At 41.4% G+C, this 12,295-nt stretch overlaps 1 protein-coding gene across 2 annotated transcripts in view; it reads left to right on the top strand.

Annotated features, from left to right (window-relative positions):
• naaladl2 (N-acetylated alpha-linked acidic dipeptidase like 2) overlaps positions 1-12,295 on the top strand; it is a 288,194-nt gene that overhangs the window by 194,120 nt on the left and 81,779 nt on the right. For both annotated transcript variants that reach the window (XM_029707333.1, XM_029707334.1), the window contains exons 7-9: positions 8,204-8,296; positions 9,808-10,013; positions 10,898-11,026. In XM_029707333.1, coding sequence (XP_029563193.1) covers positions 8,204-8,296; positions 9,808-10,013; positions 10,898-11,026 — 428 coding nt within the window. The remainder of the gene's footprint in view (positions 1-8,203; positions 8,297-9,807; positions 10,014-10,897; positions 11,027-12,295) is intronic.

Consider the following 12,295-nt stretch of genomic DNA (forward strand, 5'->3'; position numbering starts at 1 on the left):
TTCAGGGCCTCTTACAAGCCTCCCAAGCATGACCTCCTAATGCCAAGCCCTGAAACGGACCGCAGCAATGTTCCATTAGTTTGATCAAATAGGGGAGCACTGGTAATCTGTTCTCCATCGATTTTGGCTAAAGCACTGACCACTCCAGAGATTTCAAATCATTTGTTTCCATCTGTCTGCCTCCTCTTTTTTTAATTCCCATTCAATTAAGGCTCACTGTATTGCTTGGCCATTCTCTAATTGCATGCAGCTCTGCTCCATGGAAACAAGACATTAACTGCGAGGCCCTGAGAGGTTTAATGGTTCTACCTACCTGTGTCCAGGTGACGTCATGCCTCTCTCAGCGCTCTCCTGCGCTCCGGAGCGGATAATGCAATGTTCACACCATTGAAGGGAGCAGCACACCACTCAATGCATTTGAAAGGGACTTATTCATTATTCTGTGTATTTTGTCCCACTGTAGATAGGACTGGCTGGGCGATTTCATCTCTCTTTTATTCACCATAAAGAATTTGATACCAAAAGAAGAAGCCCAGACGAATTGTGATTTCAGTGAATCACCACTCTCTGCCGCATACACCCGGCTCTCCCAGGCCCCAATCGAATGCCATAAGTGTAACAAATTTTTAGAGCAATTACAGCTCGGCTGCAAAAAACTATTTGAAATAGCTTTATAGAAACACTCTGGGGCCTTTAATTACAAAGCTATTGATTGCTAGGTGCAGGTAGGTCAGTCCATATTGGTTTCCCTCCTCTACTGATTAAGCTCTGTGAAGAAAAGAACAAAGCAACATCTACATTTTGATTTGCTGGTAAATACATTTAAAACCCTCAGTTGTGGTTGATGTATGAAGTATATTTGCCATAAAACACTTTGTATATTGACCCTTTTTGCACTCTTGACTCATCACATATGCTGCTGTTACTATTTAGCATAAATCCTGTTGCCTAGTCACTTTACCCCTACCTATATACAGTGGTGGAAAAAGTACCCAATTTTCATGTTTGAGTAAAAGTACAGATATCTTAATCGGAAGTTACTCAAGTAAAAGTAAAAGTTACCCAGTAAATACTACTTTAGTAAAAGTCTAAAAGTATTTGGTTCTAAATATACTTAAGTATCAAAAGTAAATGTAATTAATAAAATATACTTAAGTATCGTATAAATCATTTAAAATTCCTTATATTAAGCAAAGCAGATGGCACCATTTTCTTGTTTTTAAAATGTACGGCTAGGCAGGGGCACACTCCAACACTCAGATATAATTTTCAAAGGATGCATTTGTGTTCAGTGAGTCTGCCAGATCAGAGGCAGTTGGGAGGACCAGGAATGTTGTCTTGATAAATGCGTGAATTTTCCTGTCCTGCTAAGCATTCAAAAAAGTACTTTTTGGTGTCAGGGAAAATGTATGAAGTAAAAAGTAGATTATTTTCTTTAGGAATGTAATGAAGTAAAAGTAGAAGTTGTTGAAAATATAAATAGTAAAGTAAAGTACGGGTGCCCCCCAAAAAACTACTTACATAGTACTTTAAAGTATTTCTACTTAACCCTTGTGTAGTCTTAACAGTCTGCATACTCCCCTTGTCCTAAGGGTAAAAAATGACCCGCCTTCACTAAACCCCTAAAATAAAGCAGCTTAATTGAATTTAGCATGAAGAAAATACCTGTCATTCATCACAAACTTTGTGAATAGTGGGGTTTTCCCTCTTCACAATGCAGAAAGACTGCATTTAATCAGTGGACACAACTCGTTTTTATTACAACACACCTGTTGTAATAAAAGAAAACTCATAACTCTACTAAAGTAGAGGTTTATCATTACTATTATTATTGCTAAAGGTATTGCATAGGTGTAAACATACATTTTTAATCAAGAGATAGCCCTTGTATAGCCTAAGAAAGTATCAGAAATGTGCAGAAAGTAGTTTTGAATGCATTTTATTGAAGGGAAACAATAACAGTCTTCAACTTTTTTGGCAACATAGTGATATATTCTTATATACTGTACAATGAGAAATGCAACTACAAAATACTAGTCCTCCATTTTTTTAACCATTGCCCCCACACACAAGGTGTATAAACAACAATAATAATACAAATAAAATAAGATAATAGATACAAAAGAAAAATGTGAAGAACATAAATCAATCAACTCTAATTAGCACATGTAGGACAGTATGCAAGTGTGTGTGCATGGACTTTGCAGATGTATTTCTCACATGTGCAGCACATAGTATTTGTTTTACAGTCCTTCTTTGAGGGGCTGAATTGGCATATCCTCCTCTTGCCTGCCCCAGCTGCAGCCTCAGGTGGATCAGGACAAGATTCAGCCCCTTGAACAGCTTTCACAAGCGCTGCAGACACTGTTGTGCGGGGGAGGCGCTCCCTTCTTTGAATGTGTGGGGTTACAAGTGTCTTTCCCAGCTGCTCCAGGAACACCCTCCTCTTGTTCTGTTTTTCAGGCATCCAGGTAGGGTTGATCTTGTTCCATATCATGAAGGCATTGTATGAGGACACATCAATGATGTTATGGAAGATGACCAGGGGCCAGCGGGCAGTCATCCTCCTGCAGCTGTAAGTTCCAATCACCTTGTCCAGGTTGTCCACGCCTCCTTTGTTGTGGTTGTAGTCCAGGATGATGGCTGGCTTCCTGTCCTCATGATCACCGATCTCAGCCGTTTTGTGCAGTGTGCTCAGGAGGACCACATTTTTGTTCCTCTTTGGGAGGTAAGAAACTAGAGTGGCGGTGGAGGTGAAGGCAAACTTTGATGAGAAGGCCTTTCTCCCCCTTGTTGCGAGGAGTGCAGGGGGAGCTCAGGCTTGTTCTTTCTAACTGTGCCAACCATGGTGATCTTCCTCTTCAGGAGCTGCTGGCTAAGTTCATAAGAGGTGAAGAAATTGTCACACGTGACATTGTGCCCCCTCAGTCCATCTGTCACATCAAGCACAACCCGCATCCCCTGGTTCTTCTCTGGGCCTCCACTGGTCGGCTTCCCTGTGTAGACTTGCATCTTCCAAGTGTAGCTGGATTGTGTGTCACAGGCCACCCATATCTTGATGCCATATTTTGCTGGCTTGCTGGGCATATACTGCCGGAAAGGACAGCAATCTTTTGACAAGAGATCAGTAGTTAGTATCAGTGTCACAGAAAACAATCACATAAATCAATGATATTACAGCAATAAATAATCAAATTAACAGTGAAAATCACATACATTACAGATATAAAAATAAAAATGTACCTCTGAATGGAACCAGTTGCTCATCCACTGTTACTTCAGGCCCAGGGTGGTAGAGGTATGGCAGACGCTCCACCCACTTCTCCCAGACCTCTCTTATGGCAGCCAGTTTGTCTCTCACGCGTCTTGCAGGTCTTGACTCACGGTTATCAAATCGTAGCATTCTTGAGAAAGTGTGAAAGACTTTCAGTGGCATCGTGGCATGGAAAATCGACCTTTCACTCTCTGCATCCCAGAGACTACATGTAGCCTTGCCTCGGGACCTATACACACCCACTAAGATTAGCAGCACTATGTGGGCATGCAGGTCAATCTCATCCATCCTTTTCCAGTTGTCTCCATATTTACGTAAACCCTCCAAATTTGTCATCTCCAGGATGATTTTTTAGATGACTGGTGTGATGAACATGTAGAATGTTGAGGTGATGTCCTGGTCATGGGCAACAGCATGTCTTGTGGGCCCTGGTGTCATCCTTATGACATTTTGTGCTGCCATCCTGCCCTGGTTGTCATATGGTGACAAGGACCATGTTATTTTGCTGTTCTTTGACAGAAATGTCTTTCATTCAGCTTGGGGATTTCTTCTTCATCTGAAGATGATGCATCGTGCTCTGGGTTGTATTCTTTACCATCTTCTTCTTCAGATACCTCCTCCTCTTCTAAATCATTGTTCTCTTGTTCCTCCTGGACATCTGAAATAATTTGATCTACGACCTGTTGGGCACAAAACATGCACTCATGGCTTCAGCAAAGAGATAACTGTCATCTGCATCACCTTTATAGCCTCTGACTGCATTCCCCATTAGTAAACAATGCTTTCAAGAAAATGTTATTTTGTCAGAAATGTTGTTTATTTTGTCTGAAATTGTTTTTATTTTGTCTGTGAACTTGAGTCATGTGTGGGGTCGTGGAAGGGAGATGCTGCACACACACAAGTTTTAGTTTTACCTGAGTTCAATCAGTAGCAGACATAATCTCAATTTCTCATTGTGTGTGTGTGTGTGTGTGTGCGTGCGTGCGTGTCTTTGTGGTTTTTGTGGTGTGTAAATGATTTTAGAACTGCCAGGTCAACAATGACCCTAAGACAATCTTTGTACCCTGGTGGTGTACAGCTTTCACGGAAATATGAACAAAGGCGATGTTACACTTTTTCTAATGTTGGGGTCACTCTAGGAAAAGTCATCAAATATCAGGGGGTTTTGCTGTTAAACAGAGTGGCGGGTCATTTTTTACGCTTAAGACAACACAAGGGTTAAGTACTTTACGCCACTGCCTATATGCACCCATCTACCTCAATTACCTCGTACCTCTGCTCATCAACCCGGTACTGGTACCTCGTGTATATATCCAAGTTATCGTTACTCAAAGTGTATTTATTCCTTGTGTTCAAATTTTTCTATTATTTCAATTTTTTTCTCTCTGTATTGTTGGGAAGGGCCCGTAAGTAAGCATTTCAGTTTGTCTACACCTGTTGTTTACGAAGTATGTGACAAATACAATTTGATGTGATTATATGCATTTTGTATAGTATTTTATTGTATGGTACTGTATTATCTGTTGATGGTTCCCGAATTTGACTTTCTTTTGAACCTGCTAGGTTCAAAACCAGGGGTGTCTGGGTAGCCTAGTGGTTAGAGCATTGGACTAGTAACCAAAAAGTTGCAAGTTCGAATCCCCGAGGTAAAAATCTGTCATTTTGGCCCTGAACAAGGCAGTTAACCGACTGTTCCTAGGCCATCATTGAAAATAAGAATTTCTTCTTAACTCACTTGTGGTGCCAGAATAACAATATATCCCTCAACGTAACCAAGACTAAGGAGATGATTGTGGACTACAGGAAAAGGAGGACCGAGCACCCCCCCATTCTCATCAATGGGGCTGTAGTGGACCAGTTTGAGAGATTCAAGTTCCTTGGTGTCCACATCAACAACAAACTAGAATGGTCCAAATACATCAAGACAGTCGTGAAGAGGGCACGACAAAGCCTATTCCCCCTCAGGAAACGAAAAAGATTTGGCATGGGTCCTGAGATCCTCAAAAGGTTCTACAGCTGCAACATCGAGAGCATCCTGACTGGTTGCATCACTGTCTGGTACGGCAATTTCTCGGCCTCTGACCGCAAGAGGGTAGTGCGTACGGCCCAGTACATCACTGGGGCTAAGCTGCCTGCCATCCAGGACCTCTACACCAGGCAGTGTCAGAGGAAGGACCTAGAAATTGTCAAAGACCCCAGTCATAGACTGTTCTCTTTACTATCGCATGGCAAGCGGTACTGGAGTGCCAAGTCTAGGACAAAAAGGCTTCTCAACAGTTTTTACCCCCAAGCCATAAGACTCCTGAACAGGTAATCAAATGGCTACCTGGACTATTTGCATTGTGTGCCACTTAGTCACTTTAACTATACATTCATGTACATACTACCTCAATTGGCCGACCAACCAGTGCTCCCGCACATTGGCTAACCGGGCTATCTACATTGTGTCCCACCCACCACCCGCCAACCCCTCTTTTACGCTACTGCTACTCTCTGTTCATCATATATGCATAGTCACTTTAACCATATCTACATGTACATACTACCTCAATCAGCCTGACTAACCGGTGTCTGTATGTAGCCTCGCTACTTTTATAGCCTCGCTACTGTAATCGGCCTGTGTGTAGCTGGTGTAGAGAGTCAGGCGCAGGACAGCAGATATGAGTAATCAACGTATTTACTCAAGTATTTAAAAAAATACAACACAATATACCTAGCCCACAATAACGGACCGAATACAATACAAACAATTACTCACAAACAAACATGGGGGAACAGAGGGTTAAATAATGAACAAGTAATTGGGGGATTGAAACCAGGTGTGTAAGACAAAGACAAAACAAATGGAAAATGAAAAGTGAATCGGCGACGGCTAGAAGGCCGGTGACGTCGACCGCCGAACGCCGCCCGAACAAGGAGAGTGACCGACTTCGGCGGAAGTCGTGACAGCTATTGTATATAGCCTGTCTTTTTACTGTTGTTTTATTTCTTTACCTACCTATTGTTCACCTAATACCTTTTTTTGCACTATTGGTTAGAGCCTGTAAGTAAGCATTTCACTGTAAGGTCTACACCTGTTGTATTCGGCGCACGTGACAAATAAACTTTGATTTGATTTAGTTAAATAAAGGTTAAATAAAAATAAAATAAAAGACTATGGCAAACACCCATGGTGATTAAAAATGACAGTGAGCTGCAAAACTTAGGTACTTGATCAATACTGTAAGCTAGAGGTTCATTAACTGTCTGTGAAACTATCCAATTTCAACCTTAACTTTGATTCACTCAGACAATTGACTAGATTGAAATGTAAATAATACCATATAAACATGATTTCAAGTAACCTATTACCTTCTGCTACCCAGTAGTGAAAGCCCTATACCTACATGCCACAGTTTTAATATAGTTCTGTAAAGCTGCGTGTTCATCTTCTGCTCTTTAGCCAAAGTCATTTGTGCTGTTGTCAAAAGTGATAAATGGGAAAGTGTACCCGTGAGAAGTCCACTGAATTTTTATACGGAATTAAATGACTCATAGAGGGGGAAAAAGCTCTGTCAACTAAACAGTATATACTGTGCCCCTCCATCACTATTTGTTTCCGGGGCTTACATCTTCACTGGCAGTTCATCTTTATTTCCCTGTGATTTTTGCATCCAAGCAGCCTAATAAAAAAGTCAGTGTCTGTACTGTACACCCTAGGGCCAACACATCTGGATGCTATCTGGGAGCCTTTCTTTAAACAGAATTTTCAATCCTGCATCGCCTTTCTACCTGCGGAGAGACCACATCCTCAACACAGAGAGGCTCCCCTTTGAACTCCCAAGGTGCAATGTCACAGAAAGCTGCTCTGAGGAGGGGAGAAGAGAGGGGAGAGAGGAAAGAGGAAAGAAGAGGACAGGAGAGGAGCAAAAAGGAGAGGAGTGGAAGGGGACAAGAGGAGAGCGGAAGGGGAGGGCGCTCTTCCAGGACACCGGGTTGCCTTTCATCTCCTGGTGTATTGATATATATTCACGCCCACACCCTGACCCTTTGTTCCTTAATTGGCTAGAATCTCAGACTCCAGAGGAAATGTAAAGGAGTCTTCATATTCTTTATGAAAGCCTCTGGGTGATTTTTCTCTCTGCACCAACCCTTCAACTGCTCTGTATACTTCTACTTTTAAAGTACAACCAGACTGTGTCAGTCTGGATTTGACTTTAATCCCTTCTGTTTTGGTCCTTGGGCACAAAGTTTGATAGGGTGAAAGACATTTTAGCATGACTGTAAGAGCCCCGGACACACAGCAAGACCTGAGCAGATAGAAATATAAGCATTGATAGAACTAAAGCATATTGCCTATAGCTGGCTTAAAGTATACTTTTTGTACACGTACTGTAGAAATCTGTGCAATAGTAAATGATCTGCTGATTCAGTATGTTAGAAGAACAAACATACTCCCTTCACTAAGCCCTCCTGGGGGTCATTGGCACTACCCACTCTCCCCGCTGCCCTTAAATGATTACAAAAATATCATCTTGTATAACCCACTTACCTGCTTTCTGTGTGTGTGTGTGTGTGTGTGTGTGTGTGTGTGTGTGTGTGTGTGTGTGTGTGTGTGTGTGTGTGTGTGTGTGTGTGTGTGTGTGTGTGTGTGTGTGTGTGTGTGTGTGTGTGTGTGTGTGTGTGGTATAACAATACTATCCTTTTGGGTTTTAGGCTTAGGGGTTAGGTTTAGGGTTATAATTATAAGGGTTATGTGTGTGTGTTGGCCAGTAAGAGTGGTATTCATTTCCCTACCTGGCTGAGGGATGAAACGTGTATACAGGAGGAGGAATATAAAATAACATTAAAAAAAAGATAAAAATTGGAAGCCATTATGTTGTTTGTTGTTGTCCTCAGAGGGATGGGGATGGATGATCTAAGGCCTATGTCTGTCTTATTATTTTACAGAGAGGACGAAGATACAACTAACTATTGGAACCCACTCAATATACAAGACAGTAAACAATGTGTGTGGATACTTGAGAGGAAAGACCAATCCAGGTAAATAGAAATGAGAAAATGTTGACAGCTGAGTGCACAACGACCACACTAAATCCATAATGACTTTGAACATTATGCAATCATGGCGATACGGAAGTAGTTGCCTTATCTCAGCCACCTTTAATAACAAGAGGAAGCAATCTTGTAAGACTCACATACTAAGCATGAATACTGGCACACTCCAAAGTATAATCTCCAAGATAACTGCTTATGCGATTAGTCCTCCCCACTGTGCCCTCTTTGTTTCCTGCAGAGAGAACCAACTCAGGAAGTGTGTGTGGAGGAAAATGGAACCTCCAGGTGCTGAAACAGCTTTTTTGTCTGTTGTGAAAAACTGCTTCTATAAAACAATGTCTGCCATCGCCATCCTGGCTGGCCCAGACACAGGTCATTTAGCTCCTGGAAATGGCCTTTTAATGACGGTCCTGCGTTGGTGCCTTTAGGATGATTTCAATAAAGTCCCTGGTGCAGAGCAAGCCTTTAATATCTTCCCTTCCCTTCACCAGAATTTGTCGTGCCAGGACACCTACCTGTCTAAATGCCCCGTGAAAATTACTAAGCAGATTTAGGCATTGACAAGCTTCCATACTCATTTGCGTAGACTATCTAAATAGCATTGAATAGTTGAAAGTAATTCCTCTAACTTTTCTTACACAAGATGTATGTGAAAGTAAATTCGGAGTGAGGTTGGGTTTATTTAGGCTACGTTGACATCTGATTTGCCCAATAAAGGACATCATTATTTCCTCGTGAAGCTGGTTATACTATAAATCGTTCATGTTTGATTTGATCTTTGGAAGTTTAGAAGTATTTACCATTAGCCCTGTAAATAGGATGACAAATTCATGATATTAATAATAAACTTTTACCTTTTGATATTGTCTTACGTTTTACCAACGTTTACATATAAACCAATGTTTATTTCAATGTTTACAACACTGGTTGAAATTAGATGAAAACAGTATTGGTTGATTACTTTTTTCAAATCCAATGTATTTTCCACATTGATTGCACGTCACAATACTTAGACAAATTACGTTTAAATAAACGTTGATTCAACCGGTGTGTGCCCAGGGGGATGCCTGTTTTATTCTGTTTGTGTTGTTGGTCAACAACACTTTTACTTTTTACTCATCCGTCTTTCACAACCCTTGAAGACTTTCAAATGCCTCCCACCTACACTCTTCTTACCCAAGAAGGACAGATTACAGTATATCTTGCTACTTCTCCTACACAATATCCTGGCAACATTTTAGTTGATCTTCAAACCTCTTCTGCCTCTCAAACTAAATCAAGTCCAAATAAAGAAATCCATTACAACAACAACTCCTCTTTGTGTAAAACATTGCCGCAATCTCTTTTATTCACGCACACAAGTTTTAGTCTTTACTAAACAGACAGTCAGACAGAGTCTCAACCCTTGTGTGTGTGTGTGTGTGTGTGTGTGTGCGTGTGTGTGTGTGTGTGTGTTCTGTCCTCTGGGTGTGTCCCTCTCCTCTGTCTGTGCACAGATCGATATGTGCTGGTGGGCAGTCGCCATGACAGCTGGCATAAAGGGACAGCAGCTGATTGGCGCGGCGGCTCTGCCATGATGACTCAAATCATCACCTCGGTGACCAAGCAGGCCCGGAGAGGCTGGGAACCCGACCGCACCACTGTCTTCTGCTCATGGGGGGGATCAGCACTCGGCAACATCGGCTCCTTTGAGTGGGGAGAGGTAAACCTGCATTAATCCCCTGTCCCTCTTCTGTGAACCCGAGTCTTATCATGGAATTACTCTATAGCGCTTATATACTGTACCTGCTAAATTTACTGTATACACATGTGTATCAGGGTGTTTATGTACTCTATACAGATATGTATCAGTGTATTTATGTACTATATACACACACGTGTATCAGTGTGTTTATTACTGTACCAAAGCAGTGCGGTATGTGTTTTTCCCTGGTGAAGCAACATTATCTGGTTTAATAGGAGGTCAAAGGTACTGTATTTACTCACTCTGTGTTCACTTCAGCTCTGCACCACAGGAGAAAAACAGGGCTTTCTGTCAGCCCTCAAGGCTCCAAGCAATGGAAAGGGAAAAAATAACACAAAAACAGCTCTTGACTCTCATACGTCTCCAACAAACAATGTTGGAGATTCTAAGGGAAAGATTGGAAGGCAGTAGCTGCAGCCAAGCGTTAATAACATTCTCCTGGCAGTTAGTATATCTCAGAGTGCAATGAGGACTATTGAGTTTAATATTCAAAGTCATGTACTAGATATAGCAAGATTACTATAAAAATGTTTCCACAGGCATTTTCTATAATAATTCCGTGGAGCACCATCTCAACCAATGTGTAGGCTATGATGTGCTATTTCCTGTTTGCTTCAATATACAGTTTATGCAGAGGGGTACCAATGTCAGACATCATGTGTATCAAACCAATTAGTTTGTCATTTACTATTCTGTACACATTCACAGCCTTGATTTTCCTAGGAGATGTGAAGACCTTGATGAGGATTCAGATGTTGCACAGATCCTAGCTATGTATTGTATTGTATGATATTGTATTGTATTCCAGAGCTGAATCAGCATGTTGTGTTGTGTTGTTGCAGGAGAACCGGGTGGTGCTGCAGAGCAGGGCTGTAGCCTACGTCAGCCTCCACAGTCCTGTCAGGGGGACGGAGACCCTGCGCTCCACTGCCTCTCCCTCACTGCTCCAACTCACCTCAGACATCCAGAAGGTACAATGCTATACTATGGCTCCACATTCTCTCCTTTCCAAATAATCTATATTATGTTTTATATCCTGTATTTTCCACAGGTGATTAAAAAATAGACAGTGTTAGAACATATTATTATCTTTGAGGACATGAGGAATCCTCACAGAAAAGTAGAGATGATCGGTCAAGCGGTCAAAATCCATTGCTTCAACCTGAGATGCCTTGTAAATTATAGTATTTTAGATTTCATTTTTTTCTCTCTGGGGAATGATTCCTCCATCTGCTGGTTGCTACACAGAATAATTGTACCTTGTGATGGAGGAGTGTTGAAAAGGCTAACTTATTTAAACATTGTCAGTATTCCCTTGTCCTTGGTAAGGGAAGCTACATGGGGGTCAGAGGGTGGACTCTCATGGCAGAATGCTCCATTATTTCTCATCTTGCCATAATCCTGTTAATGAACCTAAATGCCAGTCCACTTGTGACATTTGGGGAGTAATAAAAGCAAGCAGACCTGCCATGGCAGCATAGAGCTTAATCACACAGAAGGGTATATCTCACAGAGAGATGAAATGACCTCTACTCTACACACAGCAATATATTTCTCTTTCTTCCTTACATTTGTGAATGAAGCCAGATAAAAAGAAAAACATAGTTATTTCTAAATTAAGCCAGATTTTCTAAGTGATTTGTGTCCCAGATACGGTAATGTAACTTTTTTTGTGGGCCGTTGACTCTGCTGTTTGTTTTTGGTCTTACACTCTCCTGATTACGACTTTGTTTTTGCCCTCTGGCATCTTTATTTTTTTATGTAACTTTTATTTAGTGAGGCAAGTCAGTTAAGAACAAATTCATATTTACAATGACGGCCTACCCCGGCCAAACCCGGATGATGCTGGGCCAATTGTGATCAGCAAAAGCAACTACTATTTCACTCCTTCATGCGTACAGCTACCTGTATAATGTGTTCCTATTGTCGTCTGTTCCTTCAGAAAATGTTAATGACTTATGGTAACAGTAGACTGCCAATCAGAGCAAGGGAATATAACTGTCCTTATTAGCATGCTAATTGAAATGAATCCCATCAAAACAATGTTGCCAGGTCGTCTCTATATGGCTGGCGTTTGCTAATTGCCATTGACTAATTAGAGGCTACAATTCCAAGGATGGAGTAAGTGAAACATCAGCTTCAGCAGCAATAGTTAACAGCAAAACTAGGATGTGTGAAACTGCAAACTAGTGTTTCTTCTACATCTTTTGTGTAATGTGTTCATGGGAAGAGCTGCTAAT

Source organism: Salmo trutta, chromosome 22 (genome assembly GCF_901001165.1).
Source record: "Salmo trutta chromosome 22, fSalTru1.1, whole genome shotgun sequence".
In the NCBI taxonomy this organism is placed as follows: domain Eukaryota; kingdom Metazoa; phylum Chordata; class Actinopteri; order Salmoniformes; family Salmonidae; genus Salmo; species Salmo trutta.